Source organism: Drosophila nasuta, chromosome 3, assembly GCF_023558535.2.
Source record: "Drosophila nasuta strain 15112-1781.00 chromosome 3, ASM2355853v1, whole genome shotgun sequence".
NCBI lineage: Eukaryota > Metazoa > Arthropoda > Insecta > Diptera > Drosophilidae > Drosophila > Drosophila nasuta.
In genome coordinates this window covers 8,889,700-8,913,172 of record NC_083457.1, presented here as the reverse complement: position 1 = coordinate 8,913,172, position 23,473 = coordinate 8,889,700, and the positions used below count along the sequence as shown (strand labels likewise).

The window sequence follows — 23,473 nt, the reverse complement described above, 5'->3', positions numbered from 1 at the left end:
ATATAATGCTAGATAATCGAAGTTTAGTAAGTTTTTAGCTGATTTTAATGGTAAGGTATGTGAGATAAAGTCTCGCTTGAGAAAAACTTTGAAAGCCAAAAAGCAAATTTTACGGATAGTAATTTTAATAATTTCCATTAATGTTGACAGTACTTTGCCATCCAAAAAGTCAGATATCTCAGTTATTATAATGGATGTGCCTTTTAAATGAAGATGCATTTGATAATTGTCAACATCAAATTTTGTCTGTTTTTATTAAAGTTTCATACATTTGTTCAAAATTAACCAAAAGTTATTATGCATATGCCTTTAATAAATGCATAACGTTCATATTTTCAAAACTAAAAGCTGGTATTTAGTTAAAAAAGTTGCTTTATATAATAATTTAACAGGTTAATCTTTATAGAAATTTAAAAATGCTAAAAAGTAAGGAGATCATATGTTTCTATTCTTATCAAGTTTGAAATGCATTTGGTGGCATTTATAACTTAAGCCAGTATGCTTCAACTTTTTTTTTTCATTTTGGTGGCCCCTTATCAAAAAATCGTGTAAGAACGAGGTTTTTAGCGTGTTAAAAGGGGGATGGGAGCAAATTTGTAACCGTGTAAGACCGAGTTCGTGCTAAAAGAGTCCGAGTTAAGCGAGGGCCAGGTGTATATAAAAATAATAATTGTTATTTTCATACAGAATAACTGTAACTAGTATTTTATTAAAGTTATTTCAGCTTTTGCACTTTTCTGAACGAAGGAATATAATAAAATAAAATGAAGTTCTTTTAGATATTGTAAAGTTTCAATAGCAATAACAAAGATAAAAGCAAAGGAAAGGAATTCGTTTCAACTTTTTTGTTTTCCATGAATGTTCTGCTTTTGATTGCATTTCATTTATCTTTTAAGTTGATGCAATAATTTAAAGGTTATTGCAAAATTCCAGTAATCATTTTGCTTATCACGTCCTCCCTTAAGTTTTCATATGTTGACCTTGAAATCTATATCTGAGCATTTGCCAACAGCTGTAGCGTGAAAAACACCCGAAACACCACCGGAAGCTGCTCGTAAACACGCGCAGATACAAAATTAACGAACGCACACACACACACACACACGCATACAAAGCGAATGCGCGCCTGCGCAAATGCTTTCCATGGAACGTTCTCGCTTTCTCACTCTCTCTCGCACGCTCTCGCTCTGTCTGCGCAGCCCACACACTCTCACTCTAGAGCGAGGAGAAAGTTTTGTGCCTGGAATATGCCAGAAATAGAAATTGGAAGCAACAGAAGCGAAGAGAAGGAATGCGAGTTAGGTAGAAAAACGGAAAATGAGCAAAGAATGCAAGCGTAGTATAAATAAATCAAGGACCCGGCTCAAGCAGGCCTTAAGCCTTGGGTACACTTGCTGTGCGTGCAGCAACAGATACAGATACAAATACAGATACATTTACAACTCACACACACACACACACACACACACATCAGCAGGCCGAATACGAATACGAAACGAAATGAGATATTTTCCGAATGTTGTTGTTGTTGCCTGCCGCCATCGTTTAGTTGCAGCTGCAGCAGCAGAGGGATTTGAGGATGCGTTTGCTTTGCTTTGCGCTGCTTTGCTTGGAAAATTGTTAAGCTGCCCTCTCCCTTGCCTTTGTCCAGGTCTAGTGCAGTTTCGTTTGTGTTGCGGTGTGGACGCTTTTCCAGCGAGCGCTTGCGCTTCTGCGTGGGCGACTCTCGAACACTTTGCAAAAGTCAAGCTTTAAATTTAAGCTACAAGTGATGTTTTTATTTAAAACAAACTTTGTCCAAGTTCAAGAAAAAGCTTAATACATTCCATAGCAACAACGCAACTGCACTAGACTTTCATTGTTTATAAATTATTTAAATATTAATCAACATTTTATTTATATTTTTCAGGATTGACTGCGCGCACTTTGGATTAATTGTTGCTTGAAATTGACAGAATCACTACTAACCTATTTTCTCTGTTTTTTTAGATTGTGCGGCAGGTAAAGAATTTAATTATTTTGGTTTCGGTAACTGCATCAACCACCATCAACATCAACATCAACATCATTACAACAACAACAACAACAGCAGCACATTGCATAACACCAAACAACATTTTCATTTTCATTTGCTAAAAACAAAGAAAAACATGAGTGCCAGTGATTTTTCAGCATTTTCATTATCATTTTCATTGAGTGTGTTAATAAAAAAAGGAAAAAAAAACAAAATATTCATTTCTGTGTACTTTGCTTTATTTAAAACCAAGTTTTATGTCTAATTTATATATTTGTGATAATTGAATTCGTAGAATGTTGCATAAACCATACTTTATTTGTTTATTTTTGCATGCCACTAATACTAACTCCCATCTCTAACACTTGCCACAACCAACAGAAAACCCAGCAGTCCAGGGTGTTAATCATTTTGCTTTTTCATTTGTGAAATATTTCATAGCTTCCAGCACATTTCGATCATTGCACGCATTGAAGAAAGTTCAAAACTAATCGTCAAATGTTTCCATTCGCAGATTTGAGTCGCAAGGAGAACACAGCTCCGCCCCCCTCGCTGGCCACCGCCGAGATCCAACGCGGTCTCCAGCGCAGCATTCTCAATGTGAAGCGCGATGAGCAGAAATTGCAATTACCCGGTTCGCGTCGCAAGCGTTTGTCCGTCTCCGAGGTGTCCGACATGCTCTTCGAGTTCTACAAGAGCAAATCGGCTAAGGCACCCAAGCAACAGGAGTCGTCTTCGGGTGAGTACGGACCCGGCCAGGTGTCGCCCACATCCGGAGAGACTCTCGAACCTTCGAGCATTGCCGCGATCGCCGTGTACGGCGCTGCCTCTGAGACGGCTTCAAAAAACTCGATGGCTGATGAAATGCAACAACAACAACAAGAAACGGAGCAACTGGGAGCTGCCGCTCCAGCTGGCCCATTTCATCCACGCCCCAAGCATACACAAATAACCAAGACAGCGGCAGTGGAGCCAATGGATACAGCTGTGGGCAGCGTTACCGCCATTCCCACCTCGGTGTTGGTGGCCAACAATGCGGCACCCAAGCCACCGGCTGCTGCCATCGCTGAGGCATTGATGCGCAACGGATTGCACAGCTTCCAGCAGCAGTTGCGTGCCCAGGAGATCTTGCGCCAGCAGACGCCACATCGTCGTCTGCACGAGGAGCACAACGGGGATCATGAGATGAACGGCGATGAGGTGACGCCCACCAAGATATTGGAGAATCTGTTGCGCAAGCAACAGCAGCGCAGCATGCGCCACTCGGAGTGCGAGAATGAACCCGGCTCCTCCACCGAAGACGATGAAGACGATGCACGCTATCATGCCTTCGACGACATACAGCTGATGGAACAGTCGGGTGGCATGGCTGGTGGCAAGTTTGGCAACTATTCGATGAGCATGTTCGCCACCACGGCCACGGCAAACAGCTCGGCGGGATCGATCAAGGATGCCCAGGCTCAGGCCTTTCGCCAGCTGGAGTTCACGCTGAGCGACTATGGCGGCAGCAGCAGCAACGGGAGCATCACCAGTCCCAATGGCCTTGGATTGGATGGCGAACCCGTCTACGAGTGTCGCCACTGTGGCAAGAAGTATCGCTGGAAGTCGACCTTGCGTCGCCACGAGAATGTCGAGTGCGGTGGCAAGGAGCCATCGCATCAGTGTCCCTACTGTCCATACAAATCCAAGCAGCGCGGCAATCTCGGTGTCCATGTGCGCAAGCATCACACGGATCTCCCTCAGTTGCCCAGCAAGCGTCGCTCCAAGTACTCCATGAAAATGGATGGCGGGGGAATAAGTCTGAGTGGTTCGATGTCCGATGATTCGCAGGGTAAACTGATCATTGACTGCAATAAGTGAACTTGACTTGGAACTTATTTTGCATACTATACCAAATACAATAATCACAACCGAGAGAGAGAGAAGAGAAGAGATAAAGGTTTGGGATTCAAGGGCGGGGAAAACTAATGAAAACTTCCATTTCATCATTTTTAACACATCATTAATTATACGTACTACATGAATTGTGTGTCTTTTGTATCTTTTGATTTTGTGTGTCTACAAATCGATTGAATTATTTCTTGTCATTTTATGTGTCATCCAAAAAAACAAAAACAATTTTTTTATGTTTAATTTGTAATATTATAATTTATCAATTTACTTTTATTTTAAGCAGTGCAAACCATTCTAATCAAGCATATAATCAAAACAAAACAATCAAAAAAAAATCAAGCGAAACCAATTAGTATTAAGGCCTCATCATCATCATCATTGTTTAATTGAAAAGGCAACGTATTATTATCGTATTATTTACCACAATTTTAACAGATTTGTCGAATTTTGTCGATGATATGAGGCAATTGATTATGATATTTTGCGAAACGATATTTTATTCGCTATTTTTATATATGGATTTTTATTAAGCTAAGTATTTCTTTGGGCGATCTTTATTGCACGCGTCCCTGAACATTTTGAACAACACATATCCATAATAATAAAAATATCAAAATTATTAGAGTTTTACTTAACCCTTTAATACACATACCAATGGGCACATCCCAAGCCCGATCTTCCACAAATAACGATCATATCCAAAGATCTCTCAACGTATTTATTTAACCTTAACAACTTTTGCCTTGCCCTTTGACTACTGTCCAAAGCGATCTCCGCGATTTATGCCATATTAGGTATTTATTTTTATTGAACATTTTGACTGATTTTTGAGCTAGCTAGCTGATAGTATTTGCGAATCGATTGTGGATCCAACAAATTTATTAATTTTAGCAACGTAATATTGACTTTTAAGACTGAAAGCAAATATGTATATTTAGAATTTTTATTTTACAATTGTATACTTAAAACCAAAAAAAAAAAAAAAAAAAAGAAGAATACAAGACAAAACATAATTCCCAAACCAAAAATCAAAACTATATTCATATCCAAATGTACTTTTATCTCTTAAATTAGCATTAAGATTTTGCAAACGCCATTTTCGAACTGAAATCGAACGATTTATTTCCAATTACACGCCACAAAAAAGGCGAAGACATTTTCTGGAATGATTTATTGGCAGTGGAACTGTCTGAGAAACATTCAAATTACGAAACAAACAACATTAAGACATGTATTACGATATCTTTTAAATCTATGTATGTACTCAACTTGTTCACATTTTAAATAAAACACACATTTATTTTACGTTTACAAATATAAATATTATGTATGCATTACTTTTATTGTGATTCTTTTGTACTTATTGTGTTTTAAACTGCAATAACAACAATACTAGATGTGTTTCAGAGGAGATTACAAAAGTGATTGGCGAGTTGAGGAGGAGATAACAAGTCGAAACATACACCACTAAAAAATACAAAATTGCACATTTAAAAAACAAAACACGGAATAAGATTTGCATCTGTAAAGGCTCTTGGTTGAGTGTGTGCGGCGTATTTCAGATTTACAAGTTGATCGTCAACGAGTCCTGGAACTGTTTTCAGTATGAACAGCCAATGGCAACGGTCAAGAAGTCCTCGAAGCCAATGGTAATGGTGCCATTCTGTTGTGTGTCCCGTTGTCTAAATGCCTCCGTGAAGCGCTGAACCTGCACGCACAGCACAATGAACTGATCCACCGAGACCTCTTTATGGTTATTAGGATCACTCTTTTTCACCAGGAAATTGATAAATTCCGGCGTAAAGCGAAAACCCATTTGAGTGAAGGCTACATGAAAATACATAAAACAAAAGTTATCTAAAGCTGCTATCGTAAAGATATCTTTCACGTTTACCTTGCGTCAGTTCGCCCTCCTCGATATGACCGGATCCATCTTGATCGTAGGTCTTAAAGACCTGCAGCCATTGATTAATATAGTTGTAGAGCTTCTCAAACTCATAGATATCGATGGTGCCACTGGCGTCGTTGTCGAACATGCCTACAAAATAAAACATTTTAAAGTCAAATAAACACACATAAAAACTTTAAGTAAACAATCATCAAATGCTTAGGCAACACCAGAGAATTCCATAGAAGCACATGGCCAATTCCTTTGTTTATGTACACATTACTTGAGAAAGCTACCTCAGACTGACTCATAGGAAACCCTCTACGGATTTGCATGATTCGACTTACTTATCATGAGTTTGCATGCGTTGTCCGAAAACTGCTGTCCACGCCCATTAATCAGGGCTGCCTGGAGCTCTTTGGAATTGATCTTGCCCGATCGATCTCTGTCCACCATAGCAAACCATTGCTGAGCTTGTGGCGACACCTGTGCATTTTGTGGGGGAAATGCTCCAGGGGGAGCAGCATAGCCACCGCCAGGCTGAGCGTAGGGATTGTAGCCTCCGCCCTACAATGCACATGCAAGAAAAAACATTGAAGAATATTTAACTTCTTAATTATATGAGATATTAACTTACGTAGGACATTTTGTTTAATGCAATATAATTTAATTTACTTCAATTAAGACGGAATACACACGACACACACAAGTGATAGCTCAGCTGTGAATTAATTGATTACTTTTCTGTGCGTAAGCTTTTATCGATATATCGCAGGCATATCAACTCTGTCATATTCGATTTATTCGTGCGTCTATCGTTTCGTTTCGCTTTGTGTTTGTAATAAGAGGCAGAGACCGGCGTAAACAAGCAAGTTTTTTGGCAAAAACAAAATGTCGCACTTTGTGAATATGGAGGTTTTTTCAAACTATCAAAAGTACATAGATAATGAACAGGAAATACGCGAGGTAAGCGAGAATCGGTGACATTATTGCAGAATGACAAACTGTATTATTCAAACTTTGCGCAGAACATTCGTATTGTAGTGCGGGAGATTGAGCACTTGGCCAAGGATGCAACCATTCAATTGCAGATCATACACTCAGATTTAAGCAAAGGTAAGTCAATTATTATTATTAATCACATCTATTAACGACTACATTTATTTCAATAGTCAGCAGTGCTTGCGGTTTGGCACGTCAGCAAATCGAAGCCTGCGCTGAAAAATATCAAAAGTTGGCCGCTTTGGTGCCGGGTGGACAATATTACCGGTAAGAGAGAGCTTAAGAAAATATAGTTGTAGGCGTTTAATGTTTTACTTTTTACTGTACATACAGCTACTCCGATCATTGGACATACATTACTCAACGTTTGATATTTCTGATTGCTTTGGTTATTTATCTGGAGGCGGGATTTTTGGTAACCCGCGAAACGGCAGCTGAAATGCTTGGATGTAAGTAGAGACAATAAGCAAATCTATATTGTATATGCATTGCATACATGTTTAATAATAATTGATATTAACAGTAAAAACTAAACATTCGGATGGCTTCCACTTGGATATTGAAGACTATTTGTTGGGCATACTGTTGCTTGCCTCCGAATTGTCACGTTTCGCTACAAATTCCGTCACAATGGGCGACTACGAGCGTCCCCTCAATATTTCTCATTTCATTGGCGACTTGAACACAGGATTCCGTTTGCTAAATATGAAAAATGATGGATTGCGCAAACGATTTGATGCTTTGAAATACGATGTGAAAAAGATCGAAGAAGTTGTATACGATGTGAGCATCCGCGGATTATCCAATCCACCACCCGCCGAGAGCAAGGAACAGCCAAAGGCCGAGCCTGTTGAATAAGTTTTGCGGTACATACTACAAATAAGTTGTGCATAGGTTAAGCTCAAAAATTGAAAGACAAAACTCCAAGTTTATATACGCATATGAAATGTGGAAATGAAACGAAATGAAAATAAAACATGAAATTGCATTTCTAATTTGAATCACCCTGTTTTGTGGCCAACCCATGCGTTGCGCTAGCTTCGATCATATGTTCGAACATTCGAGTTGCGCATGGCTGTGTTGTTGTTGCTCCACTCTCGCCAATGTTTTTACAGTTTGCAGGCTCAAGTCGATGGTGCTGCTCATTTTTAAGTTCAGTCTCTTTCGTTCCGTTGCACCGTTTACAACATTGCGCGCGCGTCAACGTAGTCGCTGTCGCTGTTTGTTGTTGCTTTTGTGTTGATTTTCGTCTTCTGAGTGTTTTCTTCGTTTTGCTTTTACAGACATTGTAAGCGTTAAGCGCATTTGGATTAAGCTAACAAACGCCATTAATTTGCTTGCAATTAAAACGAGTTCTGGCCGCAACGAAAGTGTGTACGAGAATTTGTGTACGTAAGTGAAGGAGGGTTTGTTGCTGTTCACTTTTGTTTATGTATAGATGGGGTAAAAAAAAGGCGCCTTATCTCACGCAGGCGCTGTGCATTAACCTAAGGTCCTAACTAATGCTTAGTTACGCTTACCTGTCGAATTAGTTGGCCCAGCAACCCACTCAGCGTTGCATTGCTTAATACTGCTAACTAACAAAAACAACTTTAACCTGTTTCGGATATTTGGGTCACAAGCAAGCCCCTCTTTTTCCATTTTCCACTCGCATGCAGTAGCCAACGGCTTGGAAACTCGTTGCGGGAAACAGCCATGAATACATACCTATGTACATATCTATGTATATACATATGTATGTACATATATAAAAAAAAAACAACTATTACCACACAGTTTGCTGCCGCTGCGCTGTTCGTTGCTTATGCTGCTGCTGCTGCTGTCGTTGAGATTGTTTTTATTGCTTGCTGCTGTTGGTTTGTTTTTAAATTTTTTTCTCTTCTTCACACACTCGAACAGCGAGGTTCAAAGTCCACAACAAGTTCGTTGTGCGCTCTTTTTCTCTGTCTCTCTCTCTCTCTCTCTCTCAGTTGAGTGGGTGAGCGAAAGCTCTCAGACAGACAGCAGCAGCTACAGCAGCAGCAATAACAACAAGCATTACTGTTTTGCATTGTAAACACATCTGAGAAAGAGACGCAGCACACACACACACAAATACACAAGCGAACGCAGACAGGTGCAATTGTGTGGGAGCAAGTCAAAGCAAGAGTGTGCGTGTGAGAGGCACGAACTAATTGAAAAAGACAACAACAAATGACGAAACCTTAAGAAAATATCATGCACGAATAACCAACTTAAATACTTTACGAAACTTTAGTTACTCTAAAACAGTTGTCGAAATTATTCTACTTTTACATTGAAATATCTTAAACTGATTTCATAAGTTTGTTCATTCAACCCGCTGTGAATGATTTAACAGCGCAGATCACATCCGAATACGAAAATTAACTCCCGCTCCCTCTCTCTTCAGAGTCGTCGTTAGAGTCACGACTGCGACGCGATCTGAGGATTTCGCTCACATTTTGTATTTCAAGTTTGCTTACAGTTCAAAGTCCACGCGCATGATTGTTATTTATACTTTAGTGTGCACATATATAGTATGTGGATGTGGCTCAGTTATAAAAGCCGATATGGAAGCTTATGATCTGTCAAGGTTGTTAACGAGGGGTTCAACAAATATTGCCCCCTTTTTTTTGGCATGAAATACTTGGGAATTTTTTTGGTTTTATCAACATCCCCTAGACTCTTCAGAATTTTATGATAAGAAGCTTTCGGTTAATTTGTCTGATAACCGACTTTTTGTTGTCTGTACCAAAAATATATACAAAAAATGAAAATGCCAACCAGACGGCTTCAATGCGTCATTAATTGTTATACTGTTACTTCGTAGTAAAAATTTGGCAATACTTGAGAATTACGCGTACAAGCCGCGTGCCAATTTTTCTTATCGACCTGATTGATAAGGGTCCGTCCCCCCGTTAAATTGCGTTCTACTTTATTAGACGACCCCACAGTACAATTGAACTTTGAATTTGAGATAATTCGCGATAAAACACAGAAAAAGAAAGCGAAGGAATTATATTATAAATAATATCTTATCACTGCTCTTAAATAACTATTTTTGATGTTCGCAGATCGTATCATAAATGAACTTAAGCAAATGCAAAAATTGAAAAAAGAAAAAAAAGAAACAACGAATTGCGAACTATTGATAAAACATTATCAGTTGAAGAGCTTCTGTGGACCCCCCTGCAAGGGTGTTTGCGGTCGTTTCACTGGAAAAACACTTTAAGCACTTCAATTGCATAAATATTAGCTTATTACCTTTTTTTGTTTTAAGTGTTCTGTGAGTGGAACTTGTTCCAGATATGTCTACGCCACGGTTCAAAGTGCAATAATGAAATGTGCTTTTATTTGTCTAGTTTTTTTTTTTATCAGTTTGTGTATAAATATGCTTGACACGAGCATAATAAATTTTCATATTTCTATATGTCTGTCCGATTATAAGTTTGCTGGTCGACAATTGAGTTCCATTTATCTGGTGATCCCCATATATATTGCTATTTTTATAGTTGCGCCTCGGGAGAGATAAATGACACAGTCCTGGCCCCCAGAAGGGGGCGTGGATCGAGCAAAAATGCACATGGCAAAACTTACACAAACAATACGATAAAAGTGTGTGTGTGAGTGTCTGCACGTGTGTCAGTGTGTTCTCTATGGCGAACTATGAAGAACGACACGATGACAACGACCGGCAATGGTCCATCAGCTTCTTTGTCTCCCTCTTACCCGTGCTCTCTGCAATGCAAAGCGAGCCCCCCTTCTTGCATTGCCTCACTCTCTCTCTCACTCTGGTTCTCTTTGCGTGTGACGCAGCCAAAAGGCAGACACCCAAACGTATCTTATCTGCACACACTCGGGCACTCACACATGCTCAGTTATGTATGTAATTGTTGCTGTAGCTGTACAACTGTATGTGTATCTGTAGCCGGCGACGAGACCCCATGCGCCTCAACACCGCAGCACAGTTGAATCAGTTAACGCTCGTCGTTCAAGCGATCAAGTTGTTTTGCTTGCCTAATTTCATAACGTTTTCTGTGCTCACAAATAATCAAGACTATTTACGGAAATTTCGATATTGCATTTGTGACATTTAACTAATTACACTCTCGTATTAATATCAATTTAATCAATAAGTAATTGAGTGATTTGCATACAAATAAAAAAGACGACTATATTGAAAGGTTTGTTTTGCACACTTTGTTATTCTTTTTCACCTCGAATAATTGAAGGTCACAAAAACAGAAACAGTAAAAAAATTTTCTGCATTGCATTGCAATTTCTCATGGCTCACGTTTAATTTGCTTTGCTCTTGTTTATTTGACTTTCCCTCATTGTCCTACTTATACTAATGCCGCACAATACTCGATTTTTGAGTATTTACTTCAATTTGAATTGGGACCGTGCTGATAAGCAGATAAGAACGCTTACGTCTCTTATCAGTGACTATTTTTTTTAAAGAGATTTGTCTAGTTTTTGTTTTTGGTTATTATATAAAAAGAAAGAAGGCTGCACTGCCTCTAGATGCTTCGGTTTTCGACAAAGCTCTTAAGTAAACAACAACAAGCATTTCAAATTTATGAAGCCGTTTGCCGACAACAACAAAAATACAAGATGAGGAATATGGCAAAGAAATAATATATGATTGGACTTTGAACCTTCGTGCTAAGCGCAAAATAAATCACATTAATAAAATAAAATAACAACATCAACAGCAGCAGTTCGCTTGAATGTTGTTGCTCTTGCTTTGCTCTGTCTCCAATACAAACGAATAAATAAATATGTAGACACGCAAATACATAGATGAATGTGTATTCAAAAGCCGGTAGCGATCGTCTAGAAAACGCACATTACGCATACGCAGCGTGGCCACTACCTGAAAAGTAGGTCAAACGAAAATAAAACTGTTGTCTTGCATTCGTTTGCTTGAGCTTGGTTTTGTTTTTTGTTTATTGTCGATTGTCTGTTGTTTGTGTTGCGGTTGTTGCTTGGCCTTCAGCTGAAGTCGAGCTCTTTGCCTGGAGTTCAAGTGAACCAAGGTTTATGGTTAGACAGAAAACAACATTTCAAGTTTACGCGTAGCAAAACAAGCAAATACAACAAATAAGATAGCCCACTCATATTTGTTATTAACAATTAGTATGCATACTAAACAATGCAAATTGCCATCAATTCACGATTCTTGACGCTCTGTATCTCTCTCTCTCTCGCTGTCAATAAAAAACACTAGATAAATCAATCTTAACTACGTATCGAGAGTACTCGAACTTGTTGTTGTGATTGCTCCAATCAAATGTTAATGGAATTGCGAACAAACAAGCCAAACAAAGAGCTACTCCCAGACAGAGAGAATGAGACATAATCATTGGCTAATGGTTGCCAGCCAGCCAGTCAGTCAGTCATCTGAGCTTGCAGCAATCTGGTAATATATAATGATCCTTATGAGGGGTTATCTCGCAGACAATGCGCGAAGTATTTGGTGACGTCAATAGCCCGAGAATTCTGTGTTATGACATCGCGAGTGTAAGCACACGCTCGCATACAATTAAACAATAAAACACAATGAGCGAGATGTGCAAGCTGCGATCAATATCAAAGTTCAAAAAGCACATTATTACGACGCATGTAGAAAGAGTAGAAGCTTCGGATTACAAGCGATATTAATGTGCTAATTATACTCGGTACCTGCAGAGGTGAAAAGTATTATAACTTAGTGTAATGTAAAGTTAAAAGGGATTAAGGAATTTAATAGCTAGTGATAACAATATTTAAGTTCGACGTAACTTAAATATGTTATTCAACCTATCAATCAATGGGCCCAGTCAGGTTTAATGATTCGTCCCAATATTAATCACACTTTAAATAATTTATGAAAATTTAATTACAGTTGAAATATTATCTATATGTTTTGTGTATCTCACCCTCAAACATTCCCGACCATATCGTTGTTACCTGAGCCGCATTTAACTGTCAGCATGTATCGAATAATCAAACCGCAATTTTTGCTTATCAGTTTTATTAATTAAGACCCCCGCGTAAAGCCCTAAGCAAAGTTAATGACTGCATAATGGATCTGCTGGATGTAGATACAAGTAATTTTTGTGATTATAACACGTATCTAATCTAATCCCCCAACAATATCTTTTTTCGATGATTTATATTTGCAGCGTGATTAACTACTTAATCTCGGTATGGCTGAAGCCCATTCCGCCGTCGCCTTCTCGTTTGCGATCACGCACGAGGGCTTCGACATCAACTATGACCATGAGGTGCTCAATCTCGTGTGGAACTCCGGTGTGCGTTCCTGGAAGAAGCGCATGGCACGCGCCAGGGTAAGTTCTAAGTTCACCCATTTCACAACACATTGAAATGAATGTTAATCGAACTTCTTCCTTTTTAGAATGGCATCCGGAATGGCGTGTATCCGGCGCACATTCAAAGTCTTTGGCTGATCACAGCAATTGCGTTGGGTCTGCACTTTGCCGGCTATCAGGCGCCGTTTAATCTGACCAACAGACTGCTCGTTCATCTGCCCAGCAACACAATGAATTGGCAGATCACCGCCTGCTTTTTGGCCGCGCTCGTCATCTGGCTGTCCATCTGCTTTACGATGCGTTACACGCTGAAGCTGCTGCTTATCTACAAGGGCTGGATGTATGAGTCGCGAGCGCCTGGCAGTCGTGTATCCTTGCCCACCATGCTCTGGGTGGCGGTGGTGCGTGTGCTCTCCAGCTGGAATAAGCCAGGACTGTACAGTTTTCAGGGCTCGTTGCCACGCCTGCCATTGCCCTCCGTGCACAATACGATGACGCGTTATCTGCGCTCGGTGCGTCCGCTGCTCGACGATGACAATTACAAGCGCATGGAGGGATTGGCCAAGGAGTTTGAGCAAACGATTGGCAAGAAACTGCAATGGTATCTTATCCTCAAGAGCTGGTGGTCCACAAATTACGTCTCTGATTGGTGGGAGGAGTACGTCTATCTGCGCGGTCGCAGTCCTCTTTGTGTCAACAGCAATTTCTATGGCACCGATGCCATCTTCATGAATCTCACCAGCGTCCAGTCGGCACGTGCCGCCAATGTCATCTCGTTGCTGCTCAACTTCAGACGTCTGATTGAGCATCAGGAGTTGCAGCCCATCATGGTGCAGGGCATGATTCCCTTGTGTTCGTGGCAATATGAGCGTACTTTCAACACGGCACGCATTCCAGGACTCGAAACGGATCGCATTGTGCACTACAGGGATTCCAACTACATTGTGGTGCTACACAAGGGCTGCTATTACAAGATGCTCATCTACTACAAGGGCCGCATTCTGCGCCCCTGTGAGCTGCAAGTGTAAGTTGTAAAGAAACGTCTTCTGTGTGAGGGATTTATGAATGAATAGCCTAAAAAAAGAGAAGTTCAGATCTGAGCATACATAAATCTTTCTAAGTAGTAAGTTAAGAGCTACTATTGGTTTTAAAAAGGTTTTCCCTCGTTAATGATTGTTTTGTCATGCAAACACATTACTTATTAAACTGTAGTAATCTGCGGTTCATTAACCTAGAGAAAACAGTTCGAGTTCATGCTTAAAATCGGCTTTATTGTCATTTGTTAATAGCTGAAAAGTTTTGCTAGTTTAATCTTATTATTATATAACTACTTATTATTAAATCTACATCTATATCTACATTTTTGTACAGTCAAATTGAGGACATACTGAAGGCCAAGGCCACGCCAGTGGAAGGTGAGGAGCATTTGGCTGCTTTGACTGCCTGGAATCGCTCCAAGTGGGCCGAGACACGCAACACGTTCTTCTCGCGTGGCGTAAATCACGTCTCATTGCGCACCATTGAATCTGCTGCCTTTGTGCTCTCTCTCGATGATGAACCCTTCGAGTTTGATCTGAAGCGTCCCGAGCTGCTGGATTCGTTTGGCAAGAAGCTGCTCCATGGCAATGGCTACAATCGTTGGTTCGACAAGTGCTTCACCGTCTGCGTGGGCACCAATGGACGTGTCGGTTTCAATGCCGAGCACACGTGGTAAGTGTTTAGCTTATGTTTAATTACGCACAACGTTTTTCCAGCTGCCAGCAGTTAGCAAAAAGTTTCGCTATTCAAACTCTATAAAATATAATGTGTATTGTTAAGGTCTGATGCTGCCATCGCCTCACACATGTGGGAGAATCTGATCGTTGACGATCTTGTATCCGAAGGGTAAATTGCAAACATATATCTAGCATTTTTTGATGGTGTGAGGCTCCAGGCATTTGTTCTATAAACGGCATTTATATTTAACTTATAATTTGTATTTATAATTTAAATTTAAGCTTGGTTGTGGCAATAATTTATGCAATAATTTGTACATTTTATTTTAGGGCGGACGCTCCGGTTATGGGACATCTATGGGAATATATATTTGGTGATGATATTGATGGGTAAAACTAAATTCCAACTAAAAGCACTAAACTTATGAAGCAGTTCTATAAACCCTTACTTCACAGTGTCATGGTATAATTGATTTCGTAAATTGCCATGACAACTACAAATTATAGAACTGTGCACTGCTGTGTTTGTTATTAACTAAATTTCTAAATTCATTTCATGACTAACACAACTTACTTTAAAGTTTAAACTAACCAACCAACTAACATTGCTTCTCTGTGTTCCAAACATTTGCACATAACGCTCTATTAATCGCGCTTTTATCTGCCACTCTTCTTCTGTTAGATATGACGAGACGGGCAATACAAAAGGTACACCAGAGTTCCAGCCCCCAACGCCTACGCGTCTTAACTGGGATCTGAAACCATGTCTGCCACAGATCGAGGAGGCAACCATCTGTGCCACGAAGCTGTGCAACGAGGTCGATCTGCGCATCTTGGTGCATCAAGAGTACGGCAAGGGATTCATGAAGAAGTGCCGTCTATCGCCAGATGCTTACATTCAGATGGCTCTGCAGTTGGCCTACTATCGCGATGCTGGCCGCTTCTCGCTAACGTATGAAGCCTCCATGACACGTCTGTTCCGCGAAGGACGCACTGAAACAGTCCGTCCCTGCACCATTGAGTCATCTGCATGGGTTAAGGCTATGCAAGACCCCAACACAACGGTGAGTACAATCAAATATGGCGGTAAATATGTTTATTAATTCCCTTTGACATTGCAGAATGATCATCGTGTGAAGTTGCTGCAGGATGCCTGCGACCGCCATCAGTTGGGCTATCAGGATGCCATGTGTGGTAACGGCATCGATCGCCATCTGTTCTGTTTGTATGTGGTGTCCAAGTACCTGGAAGTCGACTCGCCCTTCCTCAACGAGGTGCTCAGTGAGCCCTGGCGTCTGTCCACTAGTCAAACACCTCACGGCCAAACGCCTAAAATGGATTTGAAGAAGCATCCGAATTGCATCAGTGCTGGCGGCGGTTTTGGCCCTGTTGCTGATGATGGTTATGGTGTTTCCTACATCATTGCTGGTGAAAATCTAATTTTCTTCCATATCTCTGCGAAGACCACGTGTCCGCAAACCGTAAGTCCATCATTGGTCTATAAAGCGACGTGAGCTAATTTTGTATTCATTACAGGATGTCCATCGATTTTCGGAACACATTTGCAAGGCTTTGGCCGATATTCGTTCGATATTTGAGCAGCACATGAAGGATCATCCGAAGCCCGCCAAGACAATCACAAATGGCAAATCCACATAATCCATAGTCCTATTTGTAGTGAAACTCTTGCGAGATTCGTGTTAGCATTTGTTTTTACTTTTCTAGTTATTCGTTTTTACAAAAATCATCATGCATATTCTCTACTCTTAAGGTTCTCCATTTAAGTGCAAAAGTGTTCGAAGAAGAAGTTGTAAATGCTAAATCAAAATTCATGCGAAACCAAGCAATGCAATTTTATATACATAACTAAACTAAACTAAATGATTGACAACTTTGCTGATTGTAAGACCTAGTTTTAGCAACTTTTGCACAATTTGCTGTTTCTCAATTAATTAGTATGTAAATGATACAAAAAACAACAATGTTTATGTAAACTTAAGTAGTAGAAAAAGAAATATATAGTATGTATACAGCATCAAATTGAATATTTGTTATTTATCACGCAGCCAAAGGATTCGCATGAATCGTAACTCCATTGATCTTCTTGTCTACATGCGGACGATAGTTTTTGGGATTAACGGGCAACTTTTCAAGTTCATCTAGTGCATCAAAGCCATCGATTACACGACCAAAGAGTGTGTATTTCAAGTCCAGATTTGGCTGCGCCGCGTAGGTGATGAAGAACTGGCTGGCATTTGCATTGGGTCCATTGTTCGCCATAGAGACCATTCCGCGATCTGTGTGCTATAATGGGAAACGTTTATTTGAATTGATTTAAATGTTTAACTTTTGTTACTTACCTTTATTGTCTCCTTAAACTCGTCATCGAACTTTGTACCCCAAATAGATTGTCCATTTTTGCCTGTGTTTGTGGGATCGCCGGTTTGCACTATGAATCCCTTGATGTTCCTGATAAAACAACAACCACTGTAATAGTCACTTGCGCACAAGGCCAGAAAGTTTTCGCATGCCTTGGGGCACGACTCGACAAACAATTCGATTTTAATGTCGCCCACGTCGGTATGCAGTGTTACTGACTAAAATAAAACAAATTTAATTAAAATGCACAAGAATAGCAGAGCGCAGTGTGTTTGTTTACCATTTTGACAGCCGAACAGTGAATTTCGAGTTCGAAAACAGTAAGTTGGCTGCGTTAACTATTACGCGATGTATAAAAACCAGTGTTGCAAGCAGCAACATAAATAATCGATAGCTACGTTTGCGAAATATCGCCGATAGCTATTAAATAGCTCACATCGCTGTCTGAGTTTTGGGCGCGAAGTCGGCATTCTCTCGGCGAAATAAAATATAGTAAGTTAATTGTAATAGTCCCAGAATGAAGTGCAAAATACCCGAAATTTCGTGGCATAACCGCGACCCAGTGTTAAGTGTGGATATACAACCCAAATCCGGCTCCTTGCCACCTAACGCAATGTGTCGTCTTGCGTCCGGTGGCACCGACACCCATGTTCTCATTTGGTATTTGAACCGTACTGTGGAGGGCGAGGGTGGAAGCGGAGGTGAGGACATGGTATTGGAATTGGCGGCGGATTTGACGAAGCATCAGCGAGCTGTGAACACTGTGCGATGGTCACCCAATGGCGAACTCTTAGCTTCTGGTGATGACGACAGTGTGATCTTCTTATGGGTGCAGAAGGCGGAAAACGATGTGCCAAATTTTATCGACTCCGAAGGTAATAGCGAACTGAACCGCGAGATGTGGAGGCCACAAAAGGTATTGCGGGGTCATCGCGAGGATGTTTACGACTTGTGCTGGGCGCCAAACTCGCAATTTTTGCTGACAGGATCGGTGGACAACACGGCCATGTTGTGGGATGTCCACAAGGGCAAGTCGCTAGCCATACTGGACGATCACAAGGGATATGTGCAGGGTGTGGCTTGGGATCCGGCAAATCAGTACTTGGCCACCATGAGCACAGATAGGTAAAGTTGATTTTTATGCTTACAATTGTTATTTGTTTTTTTTGACAATTTCATATGCATTTGCAGAAATCTCCGCATCTTCGATGTAACAACAAGACGCTGTCTGCATCGTGTGAGTAAGACTACGCTCCCTGTGAAGGAGGGACATGAATTACATGGCCGCAATGTGCGTCTCTATCACGATGGCACACTGCAGACGTTCTTTCGGCGCATTTGCTTCACACCCGATGCCAAACTGCTGCTGACGCCTGCCGGTGTCACCGACTACGATGGCGTGCTGAAGCCCTCGCATACCACCTATGGCTACAGCCGCTACGATCTGAGCAAGCCTGCCTTTGTGCTGCCTTTCCCCAATGAGTACACTGTCGCCGTGCGTTGTTCGCCTGTGCTGTATCGCTTGCGTCCCTTCAATGCCGAGAAGAATTTGCCAATTATAACGCTGCCGTATCGCATGATTTATGCGGTGGCCACCAAGAATTCGGTGTTCTTCTTCGACACACAGCAACCGGTGCCGTTTGCCATTGTGTCCAACATTCATTATACACGACTGACGGATTTGACATGGTCAAATGATGGCAACACCTTGATTGTGTCCAGCACTGATGGCTTCTGTTCGCTGATCAGCTTTGACGAGACTGAGCTGGGCGAACGCTATGAGGATATGGATGCAGTGCTGTGCGCTGTCACCATGTCGATAGATAATGCACCACAACGCAGTCGCAAGATCAAGAAGCAAAGGCGAAAGCCGTCCACAGATGAGTCAACTGTACGTCGACCGTTGCAGGAGAAGGGCAAGCCCAATATCATTGATAGCAAACTGGAGAGCAGCCCGCTTAAGGACAAGGAGAGCGCTGAAACTGATCTGGATGCCGACAATGATTCGTCCTTGCAAAGCAGCAGCTCTGCCACCTCCGCGAACAGCCCCAAGCCAGCTGAATCAACTGAAAAGAAGGTGAAACCCACGCCCATTGCCTTTAGACGGTCGCCGCGTAAAGTCGCGGAGCCGCAGCCGATTGCAACACGCCGATCGCCGCGTAAAGTCGCCGAACCAACGCCGATTCAAACACGCCGTTCGCCGCGTAAAGTTGCCGATTCCACGCCCTCTGTGAGCGAGGCAAAGCCCATTGCGATCAAGCGCAAGGCCAGCGAAATCAGCGACTCAGTGGAGCCAGTGCAAAGCAAGCCCAAGCTGCAGTATGGCCTCCTGCCCAAACCCATTGAGGCGGTGCTCGACAGACAGATCATCAGCTCCGATGAGAAATTCGAGCTGCCGGAGAAACAGTCCAGGCCAGTGACGCCCATTCAGGTGCGTCGCCAGCCGCGCACGCCCGGGAGCAGCAATAGCAATACGTTAACGCCCAAATCACTGCCCGCCCGACATGCCACACCCATTGCTGTGCGCCGGACGCCACGTGTGCTCGTCGATGGACCTGCAGTAAATGCGCCCGTCGTCGTTGAAGAAGCCATGGATGCCTGGCCATTGGAGGAGGATGTGACACCTTTGCCTGATGAGAATGAGGCAGCGCCAAGCAAAAAGGAAACAAAATCCTCAGAGGAGCCGCAGTTGACTATTAACGAGGCGACTTGCGAACGCACTGAGGACATTCGCTTGGTTTATGAGGACACACAAGAGGGCACGCCAGTTAAAGCAGCACCCACAATCACAGCAACTGCAACAGCAGCTGCAACTGCAACTTCAGTTGGTGCTTCGCCAAAACCGACAACGCCAAACGCAAAGACGCCGCGTCGCGTCTCGTTGCGAACTATTTCGACTCCCAAGTCGAAAAAGAAACTGTTAGACTAGAAATTAGCTTATAGAAACTGAAGCGGGAGATGTAGCCTTAGTCTTAACAAAATCAACATTAAATTTTTATATACGAATAAAACGCACATTTACACAGAAGGATTAACTTGTTGCCTTCCAGATGGATTGCCTTGTGCATCGCCAACAGCCAGCCAAGGAGTCAGAGCACGATGTGCTAAGCTCACAAATAATCGGAGGAGATTCAGTACTCTTAATTGACTCCGCCAAGCGTAATTTGGATGATTATGTGCAGCCGCTTTGTCAGCACGTAAGAGAAAAGGGAAATCAATTCATTACAATTCTACTCGTGGCGACTCGCAAGCGATTGCTAGAGCTGCAACATCAAGTTTCAGTTGAGCTGGACAGTCGAGAATTTGCAACTTGCTGCACAACAAATCAACAGGCAACTGAGATGCTAGCCAGAGGACATGGATTGCTTTTGACTACCACAAAGCAGCTGAGCGCAATGCAGTCAGAGCAGCTATTCAGATCAGCTCCCATTGGATGCTTGGTCTTCGATGAACTGGAGAGGCTGCTTGCCTATGGCGGCAGCTTCTTTCAAGCACTCAAATTGACGCTTTATAAACTGTGTCCATCGACGCAAATCGTGGTTACCACTCGACTTTGGTTAGCGGAGGAAATGGAGCAGCTTTTGCGGCACGCCAAGCAGCCATTGTTGCTGTTCAAGGATCTTTTGGAAGCTGCAGCTTATGGTGGTTGCTCGTGGCAAGTGCAAATGGGCACCAGCTTCGAGGAGCTGCTGCAGCAATTGTTGGCATACTTGCAAACACATTCACCTCAGCAACAGCGCACTTTGATTTATTGTGCCCGACATGAAGACTTCTTGAAATTAAAGAAGCAATTGTCCAGTTACGACGTTTTGCTGCATCGCGGTCGCCAGGGTAAACAACGCATTGAGCAGTGGCAGCGGAAGGTCAGCAAGCAAAACTCTTCAACTAAATGAAACCTAATATTATCCTGGCTTTTTACAGCACGCTGGTAAAATATTATTGCTGCAGGCGCATGCACCCGAGTTGCAAGTGGAGAACGCCCAGAGTGTTGTGCACTTTAACATGCCACCCACTTGGAGTCAGTTTCGTAAGCGTTTTGCAGTCTACAAGGGAGAAATACGCAATGCCTTGCTGCAAACTGAGTCCGATCAGCAGCTGAGATCGCTTGTGTTGCTCGATAGACAGCACCAACAATCGTTGCCACAACTGCTTGAGTTTATGCAACATCATAGTCAACCGATAGACGAACAGCTTGCCAAGGCACACTCACAGCTGCTGACAAGCCGCGAGGAGTCCTTGATGGCACGCCAGGCTGTGCTGTGTCCTGTGATGTTGCTTTATGGTAGCTGCCGCATTTTGTCTACCTGTCAATATCGCCATTTGCTGTCGGATATCGATAGAAACTGCGCAACTGTACCTAGTGGAGGCCTTATACGGTTTCAATTGCTCAAAGTGAGAACTGCTTTTTACCCTCATAAAATATTGCCATATATTTTTACTATTCTAAGGAATTGTTTTATACCCGCTACCCATAGGGTAAAAGGAAATTATAAATTTGTGCCTCTAGGAAATATATCTATGCAGAAGGAGGCATCTCCGACTCTATAAAGTATATACATATATTCATGATCACCGTCAACAATATAGAGGCAATATATGTTAGACATGCCCATCTGTCTGTCCGTCAGTTTGAACTATAAGAGATAGTCATGTAATTTGTTTGCCTCGTCGACTTCTGCCTTCTCAAATCGATAATCGTAAATTTGAAGCTAATATAATAACTATAATTTTTTATGATTCCTGAAAATTTGCAATCAAATCAAATCACACAAAAATTGTAGAAGTTGTTGAAGTAATACTTATGCATGGGCATGGGCCTATTTGTTACGGGTCTTAGTTGCTTCTGCTAACAATCTGTTATTTTGTGCACTATATGGTATATTTTGAATGGAGTACTATACTAATATACCAGATATAGCCGTTGGTATAGTTTTAGAATTTTTGCTTTTTTTTTTTTGGTATATTTTAACAATAATACCACTCTTTCTCTCGTATTCAAAATGGGTAGCGAGTATCTCACAGTCGAGCACCCTCGACTTTGCTTTCTTACTATTTTATTTATTTATTTCTCTCTTTCTCCTTATAGATCTGCACGCCTTCGCACTTTGCAGCACGTTTAGTGTCACAGCGAGCAACCACTAAGTGCCACTGGCAATCGTTATCTATGCAACAACGCTATGCGGAACTGCAGCAGCAATTGCGTAGTCACTTTGCCACTACCGAGCATCGTGTGGCAGTTAGTGATGTGCAACTGCAACAGATTTGTGTTCGTCGAATGACAGACAGCTTTGAGCGTGTCTGCATTACCTTTGTGCCCAACTCAAGTGCCCCGGACACAACTGTACGCGTCAAACATTTAGATCTGAGCACTGTCATCCACCATGCAAAACTCTCAGAGCTATTTATCTGTCCCTTGGAATTACAGCAAGTGCAACCATTGGCATTGGATGTGCGTCTTTCTGGTGTTGTGCCCTACAATGGCGAGGAGATTTGGCAGAGTTCAGACAATGTTCTCATCTCGGATTTACTGCACCCGGGTGGCATCTACGAAGTTCATGTCGACTACGCTTTATCGCAGACCATATTTGTGAGTTGTCTGCAACTGAATGCGCAGGACTATGCAGAGCAGCTACAGATCAGACAGCTTGGATTGCTAGATGAATCTGTAAAAAAGCGTTTGAGCGAACTAATCCATGATAAGGAAGGCTAATTACTATTGTGGGCAAAAGTAGTCCGATAAAGGAAGTGAAAATCTTCAATTGACTTTACATCGCCTGATTGACATAATTGGAATAAGTGAAAATAATTTTTAGTGACCACTTCAGCGTCAGAAAGATCAGATCCCGAATGAAACCAAAAATATGTTAGAAATGCTTTGTTTGAATTATTAAGATTTGAATTAGAATATACATAAATAAATAACATAAACGCAATTCGCGAAATCCAGCTAGAACAATAATTCATTTTATAAAATTCTGTTTTAAGCACAACTTCGAATCATTCGACAGACAAACACGTCTTTCTGGTGTTGTGCCCTACAATGGCGAGGAGATTTGGTTTGATGAGTTGAATTGACCTCATATGCTATATCTGGTCGTGATGTAACTGCAAGAAACATTAAACATTCAGACAGAGCGGACATAGCGGACATAGCGGACAGAGCGGACATAGCTGACATAGCGGACAGAGCGGACATAGCGGACAGAGCGGACATAGCGGACATAGCGGACAGAGCGGACAGAATTAAAAGTTCCAGCCCACCAGAGGA

The 23,473-nt window shown here is 41.8% G+C and overlaps 7 protein-coding genes across 11 annotated transcripts in view; 5 read left to right on the top strand and 2 right to left on the bottom strand.

Annotated features, from left to right (window-relative positions):
• Positions 1–4,900, top strand: part of LOC132790740 (longitudinals lacking protein, isoforms F/I/K/T-like) — a 75,854-nt gene extending 70,954 nt beyond the window's left edge. Inside the window, exon 6 of the mRNA XM_060799391.1 lies at positions 2,529–4,900. Within this exon, the coding sequence (XP_060655374.1) occupies positions 2,529–3,874 (1,346 nt within the window). The 3' untranslated portion in view covers positions 3,875–4,900. The remainder of the gene's footprint in view (positions 1–2,528) is intronic.
• A 328-nt stretch (positions 4,901–5,228) lies between these two features.
• LOC132790747 (peflin) lies at positions 5,229–6,545 on the bottom strand. The gene is made up of 4 exons (XM_060799431.1): positions 6,433–6,545; positions 6,143–6,362; positions 5,802–5,945; positions 5,229–5,734 (listed from the first exon to the last, which is right to left on the bottom strand). The coding sequence occupies exons 1-4, from the start codon at positions 6,439–6,441 to the stop codon at positions 5,508–5,510; spliced, it is 600 nt and encodes a 199-aa protein (XP_060655414.1). The 5' UTR covers positions 6,442–6,545; the 3' UTR covers positions 5,229–5,507.
• An 80-nt stretch (positions 6,546–6,625) lies between these two features.
• Positions 6,626–7,796, top strand: LOC132790746 (translin). Its single transcript, XM_060799430.1, has 5 exons — positions 6,626–6,761; positions 6,824–6,911; positions 6,968–7,064; positions 7,131–7,246; positions 7,321–7,796. Exons 1-5 carry the CDS (start codon positions 6,687–6,689, stop codon positions 7,653–7,655), a joined length of 711 nt encoding a protein of 236 aa, XP_060655413.1. The 5' UTR covers positions 6,626–6,686; the 3' UTR covers positions 7,656–7,796.
• Positions 7,797–7,948: 152 nt separating this feature from the next.
• LOC132790742 (carnitine O-palmitoyltransferase 1, liver isoform) lies at positions 7,949–16,866 on the top strand. 5 transcript variants are annotated; one of them, XM_060799423.1, is made up of 8 exons: positions 7,950–8,185; positions 12,965–13,129; positions 13,198–14,135; positions 14,483–14,821; positions 15,157–15,216; positions 15,509–15,890; positions 15,948–16,307; positions 16,363–16,866. In XM_060799423.1, the coding sequence occupies exons 2-8, from the start codon at positions 12,989–12,991 to the stop codon at positions 16,483–16,485; spliced, it is 2,343 nt and encodes a 780-aa protein (XP_060655406.1). In that variant the 5' UTR covers positions 7,950–8,185; positions 12,965–12,988; the 3' UTR covers positions 16,486–16,866. The 5 variants fall into 5 exon arrangements, with proteins under 5 accessions (XP_060655407.1, XP_060655406.1, XP_060655403.1 ...); XM_060799420.1 differs by lacking the exon at positions 15,157–15,216 and adding an exon at positions 14,930–14,995; XM_060799421.1 differs by lacking the exon at positions 15,157–15,216 and adding an exon at positions 14,930–14,995 and having other exon boundaries at positions 7,950–8,189.
• Positions 16,521–17,566, bottom strand: LOC132790748 (peptidyl-prolyl cis-trans isomerase-like 3). The gene is made up of 3 exons (XM_060799432.1): positions 17,486–17,566; positions 17,187–17,423; positions 16,521–17,130 (listed from the first exon to the last, which is right to left on the bottom strand). Exons 1-3 carry the CDS (start codon positions 17,486–17,488, stop codon positions 16,885–16,887), a joined length of 486 nt encoding a protein of 161 aa, XP_060655415.1. The 5' UTR covers positions 17,489–17,566; the 3' UTR covers positions 16,521–16,884.
• Positions 17,423–23,147, top strand: LOC132790744 (putative ATP-dependent RNA helicase BoYb). The gene is made up of 4 exons (XM_060799426.1): positions 17,423–17,697; positions 20,256–21,068; positions 21,127–21,597; positions 22,292–23,147. Exons 2-4 carry the CDS (start codon positions 20,256–20,258, stop codon positions 22,913–22,915), a joined length of 1,908 nt encoding a protein of 635 aa, XP_060655409.1. The 5' UTR covers positions 17,423–17,697; the 3' UTR covers positions 22,916–23,147.
• LOC132790743 (chromatin assembly factor 1 subunit B) lies at positions 17,637–20,246 on the top strand. The gene is made up of 2 exons (XM_060799425.1): positions 17,637–18,330; positions 18,397–20,246. Exons 1-2 carry the CDS (start codon positions 17,723–17,725, stop codon positions 20,132–20,134), a joined length of 2,346 nt encoding a protein of 781 aa, XP_060655408.1. The 5' UTR covers positions 17,637–17,722; the 3' UTR covers positions 20,135–20,246.
• Positions 23,148–23,473: the final 326 nt, after the last annotated feature.